At 52.0% G+C, this 22,145-nt stretch overlaps 2 protein-coding genes across 2 annotated transcripts in view; both read right to left on the bottom strand.

Annotated features, from left to right (window-relative positions):
- Nucleotides 1–466: 466 nt before the first annotated feature.
- GRWD1 (glutamate rich WD repeat containing 1) lies at nt 467–5,227 on the bottom strand. The gene is made up of 6 exons (XM_080908287.1): nt 5,002–5,227; nt 4,701–4,818; nt 4,407–4,563; nt 2,564–2,920; nt 2,178–2,375; nt 467–1,265 (listed from the first exon to the last, which is right to left on the bottom strand). Exons 1-6 carry the CDS (start codon nt 5,186–5,188, stop codon nt 948–950), a joined length of 1,335 nt encoding a protein of 444 aa, XP_080764413.1. The 5' UTR covers nt 5,189–5,227; the 3' UTR covers nt 467–947.
- A 1,899-nt stretch (nt 5,228–7,126) lies between these two features.
- The window catches only part of GRIN2D (glutamate ionotropic receptor NMDA type subunit 2D), a gene marked incomplete at both ends in the record, with an annotated part of 31,974 nt that continues 16,955 nt past the window's right edge, over nt 7,127–22,145 (bottom strand). The window contains 3 exons of the mRNA XM_080908587.1: nt 7,127–8,437; nt 8,599–8,831; nt 8,950–9,137. Coding sequence (XP_080764713.1) covers nt 7,127–8,437; nt 8,599–8,831; nt 8,950–9,137 — 1,732 coding nt within the window. The remainder of the gene's footprint in view (nt 8,438–8,598; nt 8,832–8,949; nt 9,138–22,145) is intronic.

Below are 22,145 nucleotides of genomic sequence, written 5' to 3'. Positions count from 1 at the left end.
GGGCCTGAGCAGAGGGGGGTGGGGGTGGAGCCGGCTCAGCACTGCAGAGGGGGAGCCAGGGAGGCTGGCCAGGCAGGGCACTGGGCTGTGGCCCAGGCAGACTGGAGAGGACAGCAGGGATAAGGAACATGGGAAACAGAGGCATGTGAAGGGCACTGGTGGCTTAGGGAACTTAGCAGGAGTACCAAGGAAGTAATAAAGGGAGGAAATGTGGACCCCATGGACCCTAGGAGGATGCCTTAATAAGCCAGTGGTCCAGAAAGAGACACGCAGTTATTGACTCACAGCCAGACAAGAAAAAGCTCACAGAGGGTGACAGTCCTACGGTGAAGGACTGGTAGGGGATAGTTCTACACCAAATCCCTCCCCACTACCATTAGGTTTCTCACAGGAAAGAAGCTCAAAGGACTGGTGTCTCAGTGTTTGGGACCTTATTACCGTCCTTTACTGCAGCAGAAGCCCCAGACCCTCCTTCAGTACAATGGTGGTCAGCATAAGAGGGCACCTCTAAGATGGCTCCCAACCAAATTTAACTGGCCAGAAGGCAAAGAGAGAATTAAATTCCACTGGGACCCAGACCCAGACTTGGCCCAGCCATGGCAAAACCCTTAAAGTTCCTGAAGTCAATCAACAGCCAGAACTGGGTCCCAGTCAGAGGTCCTTGGAGTCAATCCAGGAGTCAACAATGGCAAAAATCTCAGCCCGAGGCTACATCCGGGACAGGCAAGGATCTTTGCCTGAACCTAGTCTTTGGTGTAAGGCAGAGCCAAGGTCAATCCAAATCCTTAGACACACTAGGTCAGTGGAATCCATTATTTCTGCTCCACACAGGTCAGCTGAACAAGTCTCCTCTGTGAGGTGCAGTCTACAGGCCTAATGATCCTTGAAAAGTTAACTGATCCAGTTCCCATGGAGAGCCAAGGCCTGACTCCAGGTGTTGGCCATCCTCAAACGCTGATGGTCCGGAAGACGGTGAAGCCTGACAGGGCAGTGCTGATCAAGACCCCAGGGCACTGTGGGTGCCAATGCAGCTCCTTCAGGTCAGTCTCACCTTGGTGCACAAACAGCAACTGCTGGGGAAGTGCGGCCAGCCCAGGGTCCGTCTCTGTCTCACCTGCCTCTGGGTCCCGCTCAACGGCCAGGTCCCATTGTGTGATCTGGTTGTCAGCACCTGAGGCTGCAAAGACGCCACTGTCCTGAGGGTGCCATTCAACTGAGGTCACCGGGGCCATGTGTTGCTTGAAGGTGGCCACAGGGAAGCCAGACTACAAGAGAGTGTAAGAGTCAGGTCTCAGTATGACTACCAGACATTCCGTCTGAGAAGCCCCTCTTACACCCATACAAAGCCAGACCCAGGAAAGAAACACAAGGAAGGACGGAGGTTAAGGTGACACGGGCTGCTGGGAGCTTTCACCCACACACTAGTCTCCTGCTCCGGATGTCACTGAGCACACCTCAGTATTCCTTGCCTATGACAAGAGCAGAGAGGTGGCCCTTCCAGCACATGCGAGCCACAGCTCCCACAGCGCCCTGGTGCTATGAGACAGCACTTATGTTAGAAATGGTTCCCTGGGACCGTTTGGATGGAGCCTCCCACTGGCGGCTTTCCCAGGGCGACTCTATAAAAACTCATGACACTGGGAAGAGGCTGACATCACAATGATGCAGGGAAGGCCGGGAGCCAGGAGAGGTCCTGGCTTCCTCTAGAGACCGGAAGCGTCTCTTCCACCTGCCTAGAATACTGCTTAGCTCTACAGATAACTCACCTCTGCTCCTGCTCTGTGTCTTAGTTTCCTTTCCTATAAGAAATGAATGGGGCTCAAAAGCCCAACTAACTGTAGAGCTGACTAAAATAGACTACAATTCCCAGCAGCCCAAGGCCATGGACTATGTGCCCAGCTGTATCTTTGCCAAGTGGGCGAATGACAGTCACAGTCTCTGTACTGCTCAGCTGGTGTGGGAACAAGAACACTGAGTAGCTATGTCCCAGTGCAGACAGCGAGGAAGTGTGAAAGGAAGACTAATCTACATGGGGTGCTCAGGAGTCAAAGGAACAGAAAGGGAAGAGGTGGGGGTGGGGGTGCACAGGGTTGAGTGAGGGACCCCTCTGCTCACACCCACATCCCGCTTAGTGCCCAGAGCTTCCCCAGCCCTGAGGAGCCCAGCTGGGAAGATACCTTGAATTGTCGCAGGTCCCAGACTTTGAGGGCCCCATCATCCCCACCACTGAGTAGGAAGGGTTCCCTGCGGCTCCAGCTGATAACGTTGACATCCCCATCATGGGCAGAGGCTGTAGTGAGCATGCAGGCCTTGCCTGGGGCTGCTCGGACGTCCCAAATGCGAATGGAGGCATCCGCAGAGCAGGAGGCAAACACCTACACAGGGCCAAAGAGGTTTGAATTGGAAAGACACCCCAACCCACGGACTACACTATCGCCCACTATGCCCTTGTCTGCATCAGGGCCCAACTTGGGCCTCCTCCTCTCCCAAGCCTGGCTTCAAGTACCTAACCTGCCCTCATCCCCATCAGACCTACATGTCTAGGCCTCCAGCCTTTCCTCACCGTGTCCTCAGTGGGTGACCACTGCAGATCCTCCACAGATCGTGTATGGCCCACAAATGGCCTCTGGTCCACATTCCAGGAACCACCATCGGTAGGTGTCCAGAGGTGAATATTCTTCTGACAGTCACCAGTCAACAAGCGGCCGGGTACCCGAGGGGACCAGTCAAGAGCAAAGCCTTCACCCATGTGACCAGCAAAGGAGAAGATGGGTTTTACTCGGGCCTGCTCATCTCGGAGAAAGATGGCCAGGGCCTGGGGGTCATCTACCACCTGCAGGAGCCGCCGCAGTGCAAACACCTCCACCTGGCCCTTCTCTGACCAGACTCCAGCCACAGGCTCCTCCCCCAGCCAAGATACCTGCCAGAGGGGTACACAAAACAAAGAGGGAAGAGGCCTAAGGTTGGACAAACCTCGGTGTGTCTACAAACTACAGTTCCCCAACAGCTTTTTGAGAGAAAACTGTAACCTCCCAGACCTGCTGATGGCCAGGTCACCTCCCAGTGTAGGAACAGAAGCAGCTAGAGAAGGACGTGAGAGCTCCGGTGGCGCTCTGAAACACTGTGGGTCCAGGATGTGGCTTTCACATCCTTTCACCTCTAAAACCACAAGGTCCCTTCGCTGCCCTGTTACCATAGACAACACATTCCAATGGTCTCCACTGGCATAAACTAGAGTAATCTGAGGGAACTGAGCCTAAACTGAGAAAATACCTCAATGACATAGGGCCCAGGCAGTAGGACATTTTGTTAATTAGCGATCTGTGCAGGAGGGCCCAGTCTACTGTGGGTGGTGCCAGCCCTGGGCAGGTAATTCTAGATTCTATAGGAAAACAGGTTGGCTGAGTAGTGGTGGAGCATACCTTTGGGAGTCAGAGGCAGGCAAATCTCTGAGTTTGAGGTCAGCCTGGTCTATAGAGCAAGTTCCAGGACAGCCATAACATACAAAGAAACCCTGCCTCAAACAAAACAAAACTAATAAAAAAGAATGAAGCAAGGATGGAGAGATGGCTCAGTGGTTAAGATCACTGACTGCTCTTCCAGAGGTCCTGAGTTCAAATCCCAGCAACCTCATGGTGGCTCACAACCATCTGTAATGAGATCTGATGCCCTCCTCTGGTGTGTCTGAAGACAGGGTCAGTGCACTTATTTATATATAATAAATTTTAAAAAAAGAAAGAAAGAAAGCTGAGCAAGCCATGATAAGCGGTTCAGTAAGTAGCACCCCTTCATGGCCTCCGGATCAGTTTCTGCTAGCTGAGTCCCTGTGTTGACTTCCTTTGGTGATAAACATTGATGTGTAAGTGTAAGTCAAACAACCCGTTCCTTCCTGTCCATCACTGTCCCCTTGTCTATTCTGCTCCACACAGAGCAGTTTTCCTTGAGGCCTTTGAGCCATGCGTGCCAGGCACACCCCAGGGTCTTGGTACTTTTATCTCCATTCTCTGCAAATCTGTTTCCACAGACACTTTATTTCCCACACTTGCTGTGGGTCTCTAGTCCAAGAACACCAACTCACCCAGTTCTTCTCTAACTCACCAATTACAAAAGCAACTGTATCCTAGGACACCCTTACCCTTCTTTGCTTTTCCCTACCACACTTAGCATCTTGTAACAAACTACATATTTACACGTTTTCTCTTGTTCCCTTCCCCACAATCAGGAGCTGTTTCAGCTTAAGTTAATCAGCTCACATAGTGAGAATGTCTGGAAATGAGAATGGGGGTGGGGGGAGAAAGAGAGGGGGAAACTGAGGGGCAACAGGAGGTGCTGAGAGAGAGACATTTGAATATTGGGGAGGGGTCCATTGCAGAGAATGTTGAACAAGCCCCAGGGGAAGACTATACCCGAACTCGGTTGATGCCACCGTAGTGGGGAACCATGGCCAGCTCCAGCTGAGGTTTCCGATCCTCTTCATCCTCTTCATCTTCCTCATCGTCATCACTACCCTCTGAGGGTGTCGGCCTGGTTCCATGGAGATTGTGCATCCGAAGTATCATCAGTCTGGGGAAGCAAAGAATGAATTGGAAATGACTGCCGGGATGTTGAGGGAGGAAGGTGGCTGGGGACCCAGACTTTTAGGTCTGGCATTAGCTGAGAGTGGGACCTTGAGGATGTCTTGAACAGGTCCTGGGTCTCACCTATTGCTCTGGGCGCTCTCCGCTTGGGTTCCCGCGCACAGGTAAAGACTGAGAGGGAGTTCTGTCCGGTTTTCGCCCAGGTGATCTCGGACTATGTCAAAGCTGAGACAAGGGGCGCCTAGGAATGGATGGGGAGATGAGACGGTAGCTGCAGAGTAGGGACGCGATACTGGGAACTCGGCCACCACGTCCAACAAAGGGCGGCAGTCTGCAGGCTGCAGGGCCTCAATCTTTATACTCCAGACCCTTCATCCCCCAGACTCCAAGTCAGGCCTTTCATTTCCCAGGGCCCTCCGCTTACCAGTTTGCGCACGATGGTACAGCACATAGGCCTCTTCATCCATTACCAGTTCCTCCCCTTCGCCCAGTGGCGGCCCTTTGCCGGGCAGGTAGACCTGGGACAGGCCTTCGGATCCTGGGTTGCAGGTTTCAGCCTCCATGGGCTCCCCAGTTTCACACGTGCGCCTCTGGCCCTTGCGCGCCGCCATCTTCGAGCCTTCTTGCCCCGGACGCGAAGTAAGAGCGTCACTTCCGGGTTTCGCCTCCCCACAGCCTAAGACCCGTCCCTCTGTACTGTTACCTTGGAAACCTGTGAACCAGCGGTAATGCCCAGAGAGATGGCCGCCACTAGTAACTGCGTCCTGGCTCAGTGAGAAAACTTGTACTAGGAGCAATTTTGTCTTTCGCTTGACCTTGGAGAATTCTTCTGCGCGGCAGTAGCAAGACCTTCTGGGAGTTGTAGTTCTACTGGTGTCTTCGACTCCAGAGCCCTCTCGGTCTTTCACCTTTCATTCCCATGGCTGTCTTCCCTTTTAGTTAATTATTCATGTATGTAAACGAGCATTTACTGCCAAGGAGACTGGGCTGCTGTTCCCCCAGGACCTTTAAGGCCGCTTTCTTCTCCTCTCCGTGTTATGATGACTTTAAATCATTTCAAAATGCTTTACAGTAGACAGGCTGGACACTATGTATAAGTTAGTGGATTGAATTTATCCTCCAGGGGCCGTACATTTCCCAACCAGGCATCCCCATGGCAGCTCTGGTCAGCAGACACTTAATCAGCAAGTCTCTCATGAGGCTGCTGCTACAACCGAGTCAGCTCTCTCCTATCCACGTACACCCACGTTTTTTGGTTAATTGGACTAATGAAATATCGGAAACATCCTTACTGGCGAGATTCAGGGAATTCAAGATGTGGGTTGGTCACTCTCCATCTGCATAAAATAACCAATCAAGCCATTCTCGCCAGTAGCCTTAGGAATAGGTCTCTAGGTTTGGTCCTAATTTACGCATCCCTTAACTTTACCACTACTCTTAGGGGTGTTTCTCTGCTGTCACCTCTCCAATCCTCTCCCCTGGACTCTTGACAATTCCTGGGGGTTGATTATTCTTTCCCCAAATCTCCCGATTCCTAGGACTGGTGGTTGAACTCAGTGTGTTATGAATGTTACAACCCTGCTTCTGCTACACCACCAGCCCAGTTTCCGTTATCTGACTGTCTTCCCTATGGACTTGGTTCTCATTTTCCATTAATCAGACACAGAACTCAGGCTTGGACTGAGGAGGCATAAAAACATGGTTTTATTCCAAACACTGCAGTGTAGGAGTGGGGGAGGGAAGGAAAGGTCAAGTGTGGGCTCCCAGACCCTCCTCTCAGCCCAGCCTCAGACCCTGCTGAAATCTGGGGAAGGAGACCTGGGGGTGAAGTGTCTGCTGGAACATCACTGAAGGGGCACAGATAAGGGCTGGAGTTAAAGATGTGATTGGTGGCATCTGGTAGGTAAGTGGGGGAGAGGTCATAGGTCAGAGCCAACAAGGATCTAAAAGGAGGGGGTCATAGAGGTCTGACATGAAGGGTCACAGTCTGGTCGGGGCACAGTCTGGGGTCAGATGATTATTTTAGGTGTTGGAAGTCACAGTCTGGGGTCAGGGGTTTCTGTGTGGCGGGGCCAAGGTCTGGAGTCACAGTTTGGCATACGCGTCTCACAGTTTTGAGTCCTGATGAATGAAAGGTTAAAAACAGGCTCCCCGAGAGAGGTGTGTCTGGGGCTAGGGAGCTGCACAGTGATGTGAGGGCCATGGCCCGGAGCGTAGGGGAGGCGCGCGGCGTGACCCCCCCACACCTCCCGCCAATCAGGTGACGTTAAAAAGCCCTTTTCGGGTTTAAAAAAAAAAAGAGTCGGTGGGCTCCAAGAACCCCGCCCCCTTGCTCTCAAGATGGGTGAGATTTGGGCGACCAAGTCCCCTCTGGCTCATAGTTCCCCGAAGGCGAGGTGGGGGGCGCAGGACGCTGCTCCAGGCGGGGTCCGGCCAGGTCCGTTTCTGTCCTTCCCAACCCACGAGGGTCCTGTCTACTTAGCGCTCCCCCTCGGGCCGTGGCCTGCGCTGACCGAGGGGGCGGCGGGGGTGGGGGAGCCGGAGCCGCGTCATACCTCGGACTCCAGGCTGGAGAAGTGCGCAGAGCCCCTGCGTGTGCCCAGGTCCCCGCCCCGGTGTCTCCGGTGCGATGCGGTGGGCAGGGGCGGCCCCCAGTGCGCAGCGTGCGGGCAGCGGCGCGCGTGGCGGGAGGGCCCGGTGAGCCTGCGCGTGGGGGCCGCCCGCGGGCAGGAGCTCAGGTCCTCGAGCGAACGCGAGGTGGGCGCGGGCGGCGGGAAGTCCCAGCCGCCGGCCGCGCGCCTGTGTCGGTGGTGGTGCGGCGCGGCGGCGGGCGCGCGGTGCGAGGCCCGGGGGCGGTGCGGGTGCGGTCGCGGACAACCACAGCGTGCCCGGCGCCGGGGCGGTGGCCCCGCGGCCCAGGGTGGAGGCGGAGGCGCCCACCAGCCACCGTCTAGGCCGTCGTGCGAGCAGCTGAGGTGGCGCGGTGGCGGTAGCAGCTCCAGGCTGGCGCAGTGGCGGCAGTGCCACGCGGGGCCTCCGCGCGGGGGCAGGTAGTCCCAGCTACCAGCGCGCCAGCCCCCGAGCTTGTCGACCGACCAGTAGCGGCCGGGCGGCGGCCCGAGGCGCTCGGCATACGGGTAGGGGAAGTCGGAGAACCACCAGGGCTCCAGGCCACCGAGCGACGCTCCGCCCAGGCTCTCCGAGTCCTCGGAGTCCGAAGGCGAAGGCTCGAGGTCCAGGTAGGCGCACGGTGGAGGCGCGGGGCGGCGCGGCGGCGGGGCGGTCGGGGCCCCCGCGCTCGGGCCGCCCGCGCCCCCACCCAACAGCGGCTGGCTCTCGGGATCGGACCGCGGCCAACGCGAAGGCGCGGGCGGGCTCTCGTCCTCGTAAGCCAGGCGACACAGTGGCGGCCCGACGGCGGCGGCTGCGGCGGCGGGAGGCGCGGGAGGCGATGGGAAGCCCGGGAAGACGCCCCCGGGGGGCTCGGCCGGCTCCTGCTCGCGCACGATGGCGAAGTAGGACGGTGGTGGCTTCTGCGGGGGCTGTGTGGTTGGTGGAGACAGTGGGCGTCCGGCTGCGCCTCTCGGTGCGGCGCGCGCCTCGCCGAGGCCCAGCCCCTGCGGCTCGATGGGGCCGTAGTATCGGTGGAAGCCGTCGGCTAGCGCTGCGCCCCCCGGGGGGACCCCTGTGCCCTTGGCCCGGCGCCAGCGGTCGGCGGCTGCGCGCTCTCGGGGCACGAAGGGTGCGGGGCCAGGGGGCGGGCGAGCGGCGGGATACGCGGGGCTGGGCAGCGGCTGCGGCGGTGGCGGGGGTTTGGCCGGTGGCGGAGCAGCCTCCGCGCTGCAGCAGCTGTACATACCCTGTGAGGGGTTTGGGAGGGCGTCAGCGGGTTGCCTGCATCTCTTCCCTATGCACTGGGCTCTGCCCGCGACCCCCATTTGTTACGTCTGGTGCCTCTTTTTCACTTTCCCACTCCCCTTCTCTGCAGGTGCCTCTCCCGTCCGCTCCCTTCCTTTCCTACCCTGGAGAAGGCCAGTAGGAAATCCATGCGGTGGGTGGGCCCCAGGCAATGCCGCAGGCGCCAGTACACCAGGTGCTCCCAGGCGAAGACCAGCAAGGAGAGGCCCATGGCCACGAGGAGCATGTAGAAGACGCCCGCCATGTTGTCAATATCGAGCTTGCTGCTCATCACCTCGATTTTGTCATTGTGGCAGATCCCTGAGAGCCACAGCCGCTCCAGCATCTCAATCTCATCTGAGGATGGGGTCAGAGTCACTTGTTAGGACCCTCCTCCCCAGGACCGAGGGGCAGACTCCCCCCCTCCCACATCCCCCGTCCCCAGAGTAGGACTTCATGCCCAGCATAGCCGCACCGTCCCCCAGGAACTGCAGCAGCGCCAGATCGATGGGCCTCTTCCAGCGGGAGCCCTTGTGTAAGGCGATGCCATAGCCCGTGGTGGCGAAGACCTTGCCGGAGCCGATGGTGACCAGCTTGCAGCCCTCATCCTTGCGGGCCATGTAGTTGAGCACTGCTGCGTCGTAAATGAAGGCGTCCAGTTTCCTGAGGACAGGGGCATGAAAGACAGGGTCAGTCTCGTGTAGATGACCTCACAGCACTCCAGGAATACCTTTCACCTAGAACCCGCAGCTGCCCGGGAGCCCCTGAGCATAAATAATCCTTGTGCCTCTTGCCCACACTGGTAAAACAAGCTTCATTGTGCCTGCTGGAGAAATGGCAGCCATTTTAACTGTCAAGGGCTCTGAATCTTCCTCAGATCCTTCCAAAGAGGATACTGGTTGTTTTCCCCTCTGTAGCCCTGGCTGTCCCAGAACCCACTCTGTAGACCACGCTGGCCCCGAATTTATCAAGATCCACCTGCCTCTGCCTCCCAAGTGCTGGGATTAAAGGCGTGCGCCCGCCACCCCATCCATCGGATTTTGTTCTTAATGGGAAACTCAACTTTTTAAAGGTCCTAGGGACTGGGGATGTGGCTCAGTGCAGAGCACTTGGTACCATGAGAGTTGACAGTCACTCATAATTCCGGTTTCTGCAGTTGCCTGCACCCACGTGACACACACACACACACATTAAAGCATATGTTTAAAAGGCCTTTCTTTCATTTTATTAGTTGCGATGTTGGAGGTGGAAGCCGGCCCCTGTATATGCTAGGCCATCCTCACTTTGACTGAGCCAGGCCCTGAGACCTCACTGGGGTGCCAGGCAGGCTACCCGCAGGCAGCCCATGATCTTGCAGTATAAAGAGGTGTGACACTTGGCGGGAGTGACACAGGCACCAGTGAGCACCTACTGTATTGCGCTAATTACTCTCAGGCTGGCCCACTGATTCATTTAACCCTCACAACAGAGATGTAAGGCTGAAACCTTACAACTGTGTCTGTTTTTCTTCATCCAGAATGGGGGGACTGGGGATTAAAGTCATCCCCGGGAACCAGGGAGCACTACCGGGAACCAGGAAGCACTACCGCCGTTCACTCCTAATTTCAGCTTTTTCCGGAGACAGGCAGCCCCAGGGAGCTGGCACTGGCTTGTTCTCATTCCCAGCCCAGCCATGGCACACACAGATTTTTATGGCATAAGCTGTGTGAATGAACAGTCTACATTAGTAAACATAGCATTGTGCAGTATATGATATTTGTGATCTGACAGGCAGAGGAGTCCAGAGTATATTCCTAAAAACATCCTCAGAATCCCAGTTACAATGTAACTTTCTTTACCTTCATTGTTTGGGATTAAAGGTGTGTATTACAGTAAAGTTAGTTTGTAGAAGGAAGCAGCCATGTTTGAAAGTGATGTCAAATTGAGTGGCAGACAAAGTGACGAATCAGAAAGATCTGACAGGATGGGATCTGCCAAGTCTCACCAGAACAGGTGAGGGAAGCTACTTAAGAGAGCAGACAGAGCAGAAGGAAAAAGAAAAGCATCTTTACTGGGACAGTGACATTGCAGAGAGAGAAGAAGCTAAACGCAGGTAACAACAGAAAAAAAACAGAGAACGAGGAGCCAGAAGACCAGAACATCTTACTAGAGTTCGTTTGAAGCCACACAGAGCAATTCAGGAGAAACAGAGAAGCCAGATGAAGGCAGTCAGCCTGGAGAGGAGTTTGAGCCACAACAGCTGAGTTGAACCACCCAGCCAACGTTCACAAAGAACCAGAAAGGGTGAGCTTCTTCACTGTAAGTCTCAGAGGCTGGAAACATTCTAGGCCTAGATTAGTAGAAATACAGAGGTGGGGGCTGGAGAGATGGCTCAGTGGTTAGAGCACTGGCTGCTCTTCCAGAGGTCCTGAGCTCAAATCCCAGCAACCACATGGTGGCTCACAACCATCTGTAATGGGATCTGATGCCCTCTTCTGCTGTGTCTGAGGACAGCTACAGTGGACTTAAATATAATAAATAAATCTTAAAAAAGAAAAAAAGTAAGAAGTTAGACACTTCTAGGACTAGACCTAGGTTAGCAGATGAAGGCAGTGAGCCTCAGACAATTATATCAGATGAATAAAAGCTATATTCACATCTCTCTAACCCACTGTATTTTTGTGCTACGGGACCTATATTTGATAGGTAAACAATCTACTGAGCTACATTAAGAATTGATTCACTTGGGGCTGGAGAGATGGCTCAGTGGTTAAGAGCACTGACTGCTCTTCCAGAGGTCCTGAGTTCAAGTCCCAGCAATCACATGGTGGCTCACAACCATCTGTAATGGAGTCCAGCACCCTCTTCTGGTGTGTCTGAAGACAGTAACAGTATACTCATATACATAAATAAATAAATCTTTAAAAAAAAGAATTGATTCACTTAAATCTTATATTTCTATGTGGGAGGCATACACATGGAGGTTGGAGGACAATTTTCAGGGGTTGGTCCTTCCCTATATTCTGCCACGTGGGTTCCAGGGACTAAACTCGGGGCTTCAGCCTCAGCAGCAAGTCCTTCCTGCTGAGCTATCTCTTGGCCTTCCACTTTTTTTTTTTTTTTTTTTTGTATTGCATGTGAGCATGCTCAGTTGTCTGTAGGTGCATAAGCACACGTGTGTGCAGGAGGTTAAAGGGCAACCTTGAGTATCAGCCTCAGGACCAGTCACCTTTGAAACACAGTGTCTTTGTTAGTTTGTTTTCTGAGACAAGGTCTCATTATATACCTCTAGCTGGTCTGAACTCCCTCTGTAGACCGGCTCACCTGAAACTCAGAGATCCATCGCTTCTGCCTCCGAGTGCTGAGATTGCGCGTGTGCACCCCCATGCCCAGCGAGACATAACATTTTATCGGTCTAGAGCTCACCAAGGAGGCCAGACCGACTGGCTAGAAAGCTTCAGAGACCTGCCTGTCTCAGATAACCTGGCACCAGGGTTACCACTCCAGGTTTTCTACATGTTTCTGAGGATCGAAATTGGGTCCTTGTGTGTGCAAGGCAAGAACTTTCCTGACTGAGCCATGAACTCAGACCCAGTATTATTTTATTTGGACCCGGAGTCTTGCAAAATTGCTGACTTTGGCTTTAAAGTTCACGCCCTCCTGCCTGGGCCTCTTGAGTATCAGAGATGACAGGACGTCACTCTTAAGTTTGCCCGCCATGACTGTTCCTTCGATGGTGTAGATACGGGGGTGAGATTCTGGTCATATCTCTTGCAGTCCCCAGATATCTTCTAAGAGGGAGGGGCTTCACCTAGTCTAGCGCTGGACAAAAAACAAAAAAAAAAAAAAAAAAAAAAACACTGCTGCAGCAAGATGGAGCCTGTGCTTGGCCATTGTAGCTGCTGTCTGCATGCAGCTCGAGTCCTTGCAATGTGGCCCAGTGTGAGGAGGAGAAGGAAGAGTTGTAGATATTACTCTCTTGGTTTCGTTTAAAACTAAAATACTACTGGATAGAACAGACCTGTAATAAGGCAAGTAAAGGCATTGACTAGACGCTGGCCATAGAGAAAAGGTACTCCAGGAAGAAATATGTAACCTTTACTTTTATATGGTGTGTGTGTGTGTGTGTGTGTGTGTGCGTGCACGCGCACACGGGCCTGTGAACTGTATCACACTCCCTAGCCTGTCAACTGATAGAAACCCTTCTGTATTAAGCTTCAGAGACACTCATACATGCCGTGTGTGTGTGTGTGTGTGTGTGTGTGTGTGTGTGTGTGTGAGTGAGGATAAAGGACTGAATCTGTCTGTGAGTTGTTCACTTCTGCTGGGGAGACTGACCAAAGCAGATTCCTGGAATTGCGATACAGCCAAAGCAAAGAAGGACTTGGGGAAAGTTCAAGAATCACCTTCTTGGAGAGGTTATTGAGAGTCCCACTCTCGCCTTAGTGTTACGGGCTCTTTCCTCAGCCCTTTACTGGGCAGAGGGATCCCGGCGGCTGGCGGTCTCCACAGGCATGGAATTCTCGTAGGTGCTTCTGCCTGTAGGTAAACTGTAATCTCCTCTAGGTGTCTCTTTGTCTAGAAAAATGCCCTTGAGGGCAAAGAAGTGAATTGCTCTCCACGTTTAAGTGGAAACAATTTGGTGTCTCGGAGGGATGTGTGGGATGGACTCAAGCATTTCAGAGAGAGTCACACACACCAGGCAAAGCTCCTAAGACGGAAAGACTGGAGGAGTCTCAGGAGGTGGAATCAGACAGCACCTACTTTCTAGTTTTTTTTTTTTTCCATCCTAATGAAACTAAGAGCCTGGAGCTAAACAAATTCTCCACCACTGAGCTGCACGTCAAGCCCAACACTGACTTTCTTTATCTTTTTAAAGGTTTTTTTATTGTGTATGTATGAGTGTTTTTGCATGCATGTTGGTGCAGCACATACATGCAGCTCCTGCAGAGGATTTCCTCCACAGGATCTGGAACTGGGGTTACAGGAGGTTCTGAAACACTGCGTGGGTGCTGGGAACAGAATGTGGGCCTTTGTGCAAGAACAAGCGCTCTTAGCCACAGACCAAGTCCCCAACAGTTTTCATTGTTTGCTCAGTCCTGTGTCCCAATGCCTGCTCCCCTCCTTCAGCCACTATCTGTAACCCTCTCCCCTAAATCCTTATTTAAATTCAACCCTGGGCTGGAGATGTAGCTCAGTAGCTAGGGGGTCTGCCTAGAATTCTGCTGTGAGGGGCATGACTTAGTGGTAGAGCACTTAAGTCAAGTGGGGGTGGGCTCTCAGGTTTTAAAAACCCAGGCCAGCCCCTGTCTCTTTGTCTCTGTCTCTGTCTGTCTCTCTGTCTCTCTGTCTCTGTCTCTCTCTCTCTCTCTCTCTCTCTCTCTCTCTCTCTCTCTCTCTCTCGTGCTGCCTGTAGATCAGGCCTTAAGAGCTCAGCTGCTGCTCTGATGGTGAACCCGTGTGCTTCCAGTCATCATTATCATAGACTACTCTCTAAAACTGTAAGCAACCCCCCCCCCCACACCACCACCACCAATTAAATGCTTTCTTTTGTATGAGTTGCCTTGGTTATGGTGTCTCTTCACAGCAACAGAACAGTAAAGCACCTAGCAGTGTCCAAAGCCAATCCACAGCACTGCAAAAACAAGTTCATAATTTAGTCAGGTACTTCTGTTATCACTTGGAAAGGTGAGACAGGAGGATTGCAGTGAGTCTGAGGTAAGCCTCAGCTGTATGAAGATATCTCTGCGTAAAAGTTTTCTCTGAGGCTGAACTATTCCATTCCATGTGGAAGCTAAGCAGCAAGCAAACAACCCAAAAGCTTCAGGAAGTCCCTGAAGCTGACTAGATTCACTAGGCCCCTCTCTGCCAGAGTAATCGATGAAATTGGAGAGCCTCTCTCAGAGAAGCCAAGCTGCAAAGAAGATTCTGAGAGCAGGCCAGCTGCCTGGAAGAAACAGAAACCAGCTGAGCCACCTGGGAGAGGTTTAGACCAACTGAGGCACATGGAAAGGACAGTCTCCAACCTGATGCGCTGCCTGCCAGCTGTGTAGTGTGCACCAGACCCCCAGCTTTGTGAGCTGTCACTCTTGCGAGGGAGGGGTTTGGTGATGCAGCTGTCTGAGTCATTTCTACTCCTGTAAGTGACCCCTCTTGTAAGTACTGCCAATAAAACTCATTGGTTCACTAAGTTGGACTTTGTGGTACCCATCCTTTCGTTGTCATGGGATCCCTCTCTGGGATGAGTAGATAAGTGCTCTGTCTCCACAGGAACAAGAACAGGGCAGAAACATAGAGTCGGGGAGGTGTGAGTACATGGTCCTGGCTGAGCAGCCTGAGGGAGCAGCGCCCCCGGAGGGAGGGAAACATTCCAGGGGAGCTGTCCTTTCCTGTGTGGTGTGTGCTAGTGGGCCTTCATGCCATGACAGTGGTTGCGTGGCCCTTACAGTGAGACATGCCACTGAGGCTGAGCCATCAGTACTGGGAGGCTCTGTGGGAAGAGTCCCAGGATGGAGTCTCCATCTGTGTGGTGTGTGGTGGCATCCCTGCTTGATGAGTGGGGTCCAACCGTGTGTGTATGGAGATGCCCTAAAACCTGTTAAAGGGGCAGAGGAAGTGTTGGCAGTCTTCATGACTAGCACGCAGGGGTTGGCGCTGCTGTGGGCAAGCAGCTGATGAGGTTGCCTGGCTACACCCTGTCCTGAAGCTAGAAATGCATCTGAGGCTGAGATGGTGCTGAGCACGGGTTTATTGTTGAGGAGGAGCAACTGCAACAGAAAGGGAGCTGTAGCTAGCATCCTCCACGTTACCCTCTGATGTGGCAAGTAAATTAGATAAAGGAGGAGGGAGGGGGAGGAGCTGGCTTGCCATAGCCTAGAGCTTGGGGGGCCAGGAAGGAAAGAGAGAAAGAACAAGTTAGGTCCATGCTCAAAAGCCCTTCCTGAGATCCAAGGGGACATGGGGAGACTTGGGGAGTGAGGAAGAGGAGAACATGTAAGACCAGCAGAAGGTACCCTGAGGGTCCGACCTTTAATAGGATAAGAGGGAGAATCTACGGTGGAGCCTTAGTGGCCCAGCACGAGGAACTAGGGTGAGCAGGAAATGCTCAGCATTTGAACTGCTGAAATTAGGGAAGACGCAGGCAATAAAAGAGCCAGATACAGCCCGGCCTGTGGGGCAGTGGGTGGGGTCAGTCTGGCCGCTGTGGAGGCAGAAGAATTGCTTCAGGTAAACTCCCCGCTCCTCCTTAAGGCAGAGGCTGCATAGTCTGAGAGTGTGGGAGGGAAAGATACTGCTGCTGGGACTCAGGAATAAAGAGAGCTGTGCTCGAATCCCAGTTCGCTCGGCCAGATAGAACTCAGGACCTCAAGGTTGGCGCGGAGCCTTAGCGGCTTTGGTGGGTGGGGCAAACTCTTTAGAAAGCAGGGAGACTCTGTGGACCCTGCTTGTGTTTGACAGTAGTATCTTCCTGGTTGTGAAGTGTCACCTGATGCGTCTGAGGACAGATGGCCACAGACTTTCTGAGAGCATCCCCAAGGTCTTCTTTGTAACCCACTGTTTGTTGTTGTGGTTTGGTATGGGATGGTAGTTCAGGATGCTCCTATCCTCTGGGAAAGATTGTGTGTCTGTGTGTGTGTGTGTGTGTGTGTGTGAGAGAGAGAGAGAGAGAGAGAGAGGGAAATGGTGCTACCTCTGAGTGTTTTGCAGATTTCAAAAGCCATTGGAGAGACAACCAGTGGGACTTCCATCTACCTTACAGTCCTACTAAGGCTGGGTTGATTAAAAAGAAAAATGAGTTGTTAAAACAACAGCTAGAGGGCTGGAGAGATGGCTCAGCAGTTAAGAGCACTGACTGCTCTTCCAGAGGTCCTGAGTTCAAATCCCAGCAACCACATGGTGGCTCACAACCATCTGTAATGAGATCTGACGCCCTCATGTCTGAAGACAGTGACAGTGTACTTACATATAATAAATACATTAATTAAAAAAAAGACAACAGCTAGACAGTTTAAATCCAAAGGCACCCTTACAGTTGGGAAGCGACACCCCCATAGATCCTAAGGTTACTGAATGAAAATCCCAATACCTTCTGTGAGTTGTTGGCCATGAAAGCCCTCGAGGCCCCGCAGACCATAATGGCTACAAAATGCTAATGCCATGTTCGTTGGCTGTATGCCAGAACTAGACAGTAAGACCATATCACTGAAGACGTCGCACGGGTAAGCTAGGACTGCAGAACCTGGAGAAGTTAAGCTGGGACTGAACTGGAAACTCCCACTCCACTGTACTCTCTGGCTTTCACATTGCTAGAGGGGGCCATGGAGACCACACCGGTGGAGAGCTATTACCAACATTCCTGCTTGGCTATGGGCCCTGAGCACCGGGACACCATTATGCCAGGCAGGATGTGCCTACTTGTGTAACTGTGGCACAGGTATCGGGTGACACCAATGGCCTTCCTGTTGGAGTTAAGCCTGCTCTATAAGGGGGGAGTTCACATCTGGTACTGAAAGCCAAGACAAAAACCTGTGACTGGGGGAACATAGTTTCCAATGGGGAAACAACGACTATGGTTTTACTAAATGGGTGTGATGTGCCTGTCAAACTGCTGTCTGAACGTGTGTGCTTACTCAACTCATAACCATTGGTGACACTCTTAAGTGGCCACATCTATGGCACAGTGGGCTAACTCTTAGCCACAGGTAGACATATATTGTCACCCCCTCTAAGGTTCTTGGATCATTATGGATGAGGGGGCAGAAAGAATGTAAGGGGGGGTGGAGGTGGTGGGTATGGAGGGGGGGAGTGCTATATAACACATTTCTGAAAAACTGGATTATTCCATCCTGCAGGGAAGGTAAACAAATCAGCTTCAGGAAGTCCCAGAAACTGAGCAGATCATTAGGCACCTGCCTGTCAGAGTAAGCAACAAGAGCTGAGAGTCCCTCTCAGGCAGAAGGAAGCTTAGCTGCCAAGAAGACTGTGAGAGGAGACCAGCGGCCTGGAAGGATGGCAAACTGAGCCGCCAAGGGAGGTTTGGACAGGAAAGGACGCTCTCCAAGCTGTGGGGCTGTCTGCAGGCTGTGCAGTGTGCTCTGGGCTCCTAGCATTTGGGAACTGTCACCTGTGCTGGAGTGGGCCTTGGTGACACAGCTGTCTCTGAGTCATGTCTGCCTTGTAAGCAACTGCTCGGTCAAACCCCTGTGAGGTGCCCCAGTGAAGTCCATTGGTTGGACTTCGGTGGTGTCTGTACTCTGGCTCGCCGTTGGCTGCCTGTCTGTGGTGAGAAGGTGTTGTGTCTCCCCAGGAGAAATCTTGTCACGCAGCAACCCTGTCTAAAATAGAAGAAACAAACAGGACCCTCCGGCCATCCCTTGCAGCGTTTGCTAGAGTGTGTATAGAGTATATTGGAAACCAGGGCTTCCCTCCTCTACCCATTCTTTCCTGAGTGTTTGTTCCCAGCTGGGGGCAGAAGAAGCTCAGCATTCTCGCCAGCACCCATCTCTCCTCAGCTCCCTCCTGTCCTGCTTCCCTGTGCCACCACCGGTCCTGTGCCATGGGACGCCTGCCACCCTGTCCCAGCCACACTGGCCCTCACAGCTCCGTACTGGCTGTTCCCTCTGTGGAAATTCCCCCAGACAGCCGCCCAATTCGGCCTCTTCCTTCCTCCGAGTGTTTGTTCAAAAGAAAATTCTGGAGCCCTTGTTTAACACCGAAGGCCTCTCCACAGGTTTCCCAAACTTGACCTTTTTACAGTGTAAGCACGAATCGCCCCCAGCATGCCCTAGCATCTTACGCAGCTTGCATTCTGTTTCCCTCCATTGGATTTTAAGTTCCATGAAGGGACTCTCTTGGGTTGGCTTTTTTGTTTCGTCAACTTGACACAAGCCAGACAATGCCCCCATGACTACAGGTGACTGGTGTTGGTTAGCACACACCTTTAATCCCAGCACTTGGGCGGTAGAAGCAGGTGGGATATCTGTGAGTTCCAGGCCAGCTAGGGCTACATAAAGAGGCCCTGTCTCAACAACAAAGAAATGACACGGTGGTGACCATGTGTGGCTATTTGCACTTGCATCTTGAGATTTAAGAAATGGGCGTCTCAGGCGACAAGAACCACATTTCAAGGGATGTCTTGCTGGCCTACCGGGTCTAGTACTTTCCACCCACTGCAGGAGCTCGCTGCTCTACCACATATAGCTGTGTCTCCGTACGGAGAAGGCTAGTCTAGATATCCGAAAGAGGGCTTGGATCTGCTCACTGCCGAGGCAGGGCTCAGCCACAGGTTTATCAAGCCTGTGCCAGTCCTGCTCAGCTATTTCCTTCTTTCTTCCTTTCTATGTTAAATAAGTGTGTGTGTGTATATATATATGTATGTATGTGTGCATGAGCATACTCGTGCCTATGTGTGTGTGTATGTGTGGTGTGTGTGCATGCATGTGTGTGTATGTGTGTGCATGTATGTGTGTTTACATGTGTGTGTGAGTGTACATGCTTGTGCCTGTGTGTGTCTGTGTGTGGTGTGTGTGCATGTATGTGTGTATATGTGGTGTGTGTGTATGTGTGGTGTGTGTGCATGCATGTATGTGTGTGTATGTATGTGTACATGTGTGTGTACATGCTTGTGCCTGTGTGTGTCTGTGTGTGGTGTGTGTGCATGTATGTGTGTGCATGTATGTGTGTTTGCATGTGTATGTGAGTGTACATGCTTGTGCCTGTGTGTGTGTGTGTGTGTGTGTATGTGTGTGTGTGTATGTGGTGTGTGTGTGTGTATGTGTGTGTGTGTGTGTGTGTGTGTGTGTATGTGGTGTGTGTGTGTATATGGTGTGTGTGTATCTTATACCAAGAAATACACACTGGCATTGGGAATTCCCTGACAAACGGTCCAGATGAGCCTCAGGTAGAGCGTGTGGTCAGCAGCCCTGCTCATGTGTTCACTGTCACAAATTCACTTCACCTCCACTCCCAAATGTGCAAAACAAACATGGAGATCAATACAGATACCAGAATAAACGGGAGGAGAACCGGTGAGATCTTCTCACAACACCAGAGGAAGGATTCTACTATGGAACTTATAGGACCCTAAAAATTCTGGGACCAGAAGTGTGAGGCGTTCCGGCCGTACGAACCTGCAGTCCCAGCCCAGGGAAGGCTTAGGCGGAAAGACGTAGAAAGTTCAAGGCCAGCCAGGTTTACACACACTTAGACTGGTATTGGCACCCCCAACAAACAACTGCAAATGGGGAAGGAACCCCAGGAAAAACAATGAACCATGGAGCCAGAGGTGGGGGAAGCAGTACTTAGCGGTACTTCCGAGGTCCGAACACAGATGAGGAGTGAGTTAGTCACAATCGTGATGTAAACGTGAGAACAGACAGTCCATTGTAAGAAGTGGGTGTGAAACGTCGAAATTAAAAATCAAGGTTAGGGGGGCTCCAGAGAGTGGTTGGGGGCCTTCTTCCAGAGGCCCCAGGTTCAAATCCCAGCACCCACACAGCAGGTCACAGCTTCCTGTAACTCCCAAAATCTGACATTCTCACATAGACATACATGTGGGCAAAAACACCGATGCGCAGAAAATAAAGGAAAAAAAAATCAAGGTTAGTGGGTTGGAGAGGTGGCTCAGTGGTTAAGAGCACTGACTGCTCTTCTAGAGGTCCTGAGTTCAGTCCCTACACCCACAGAGCACCTCACAACTGTCTGTAACTCCAGGGAGAAAAAGTCATGTCATTCAAAACAAAACAAAAACCTAGATTGGCTTTACAAATGTGGTATTTGGAGCTAAGGAGATAAATGACACAAAAATAGCAAAATGACACAGCAAATGAAATGAATGGGGCTTTTCTCCAGGTGGGAGAAACAGCGAACAGGCGCTTTTTTCATTAGGAAAGAAATCTTTGGTCGACTTAGTGACACAGGCCTGTACTCCCAGCACTACGGAGGAGAAACCGGGAGAAGCAAGAGTTCAAATCCAACTTCAGCTACCTGTTAAGAAAGAGGCTAACCCCCAGCCTACCTGAGACCATATGTCTAAAAGAAAAAAAAGTATATATATATATATATATATATATATATATATATATATATATATATTTATATATATACACATGTATATATCCAGCATTTCATTCTCAACTCTGGATGGGTAACTAGTCAAAGTTAAACTAGTTACATACAAGCCAAACGATGTTTGTACTGATAATACAAGTAATATGTGTGGACTTTTTGTTTTGAAAACAAACAAAATCCTTCACTTGCTTATTTGTCCTCCCCCAGGGCGGCTTGCTGGGTGCGAGCGAGCGCCTTGGAGTGTGGAGTGCCTGTCCCCGGGCCAGCACGCGTGCTCTCGTGGGTTCCCAGGCTTCTGAGCTGCGAGTTACATTCCAGCTGATGAGATGTTCCAAAGAGTGAATTAAATCAGCAGAGGTAGGTGAACAGAGAATGCCGGGTTCTATGGAGTGTTCAGGGGACGATCTGAGCGCTGGCCAGCTAGAGCTCAGTGGGAAACAGAGACTCTAGGGATGTGAAGAAGCGAGAACCGGAAGGGGAGGAGCAAGTAGAAGCGGGGGTGGGGGGTGGGGGGGGGAGGTATGGGGGGGAGGTGTTGGGGGGAGGTGTTGGGGGAGGCATGGGAGGTGGGGGTAGGGGGGAGACTGGAGAAGGAAGGAGGCAGAGGAAAAAAATACAAAAAGTGAGGAGGGGTTTCTATTCTTTGTTGTTTGTTTTTAAGTCTATATGGCTTGTTTATTTATTGTGTGGTACTGAGGAGTTGAACTCAGAACCTTGTGTTACAGTCCCAACCCTCAGGAAGGGTTTCATGGAAACCTTTATTTATTTATTTATTTATTTTTACTTTTTAAAAAGTAAGATTCATGACAAAATAAAAATAAAAAGTTTAATGTCGCTTTAAAAGATGAGGCAGAGGAATGTAATAACAGAATGGAGAGAGAGCCGGATGTGACAGGTCCAGCTGGGTGTGAGGGCACATGCCTTTAATCCCAGCGCTCTGGAGGTAGAGACAGTTGGATCTCTGTGAGTTCAAGACTAGCCTAACCTGGTCTACAAAGTGAATTCCAGACTAGCCAGGGCTACATAGTGAGACCCTGTGTTAAAAAAGTTGTAATAGAGGGCTGGAGAGATGGCTCAGTGGTTAGAGCACTGCTGCTCTTCCAGAGGACCTGAGTTCAATTCCCAGAAACCACATGGTGGCTCACGACCATCTGTAATGAGATCTGATGCCCTCTGCTGGTGTGTCTGAAGACAGTGACAGTGTCCTCATATAAAATAAAATAAATAACTCTTTTAAAAAAGTTGTAATAATGGGGTGTTCCATCAGTGTTTATATTAATTGATTACATATTAGAGTAGTAACAGTTTGGAGTTGTCAGAGTAACAAACATGAAATTACCCTCACCTCTTCTCCTGCTATTAGAATGCTGTGACTCACACTCGGAGCTCCCAGCTCTGTTCCGGAAGGTGGGAGGGAACAGCACAAACCGCCGTGAGGAGCAGAGAGGCGGTACTTTGACCCAAACCCTGTGCTCAGCAAACAGTCCATTTCATGGCAGAAGAGCGGTGTAGAAAGGAGACCATGAAACTCGGGTTGCTGAGAATACAGGGAGCGATGGGCAGGACCGGGGGCTGCCAGCTTCAAGGTGGAAAGGAAGGCAGGAGAGGAAGAGTCCTTGGATA

Source organism: Micromys minutus, assembly GCF_963924665.1.
Source record: "Micromys minutus genome assembly, chromosome: 32".
In the NCBI taxonomy this organism is placed as follows: Eukaryota; Metazoa; Chordata; class Mammalia; order Rodentia; family Muridae; genus Micromys; species Micromys minutus.
Note: the sequence above shows the minus strand (reverse complement) of the source record. Positions and strands in the feature narration are given on the sequence as shown.

Bases quoted from the DNA above. Each gene is read 5' to 3' on its own strand.
- GRWD1 (XM_080908287.1), bottom strand. From the start codon at position 5,188: ATGGCGGCGCGCAAGGGCCAGAGGCGCACGTGTGAAACTGGGGAGCCC. The intron at 2,376-2,563 runs GTGAGGAAAGGC...GGCCCTGTGTAG, and splicing joins GGTCACCCACTGAGGACACG to GTGTTTGCCTCCTGCTCTGC. The intron at 1,266-2,177 runs GTATCTTCCCAG...ACTCTCTTGTAG, and splicing joins GGGACCTGCGACAATTCAAG to TCTGGCTTCCCTGTGGCCAC.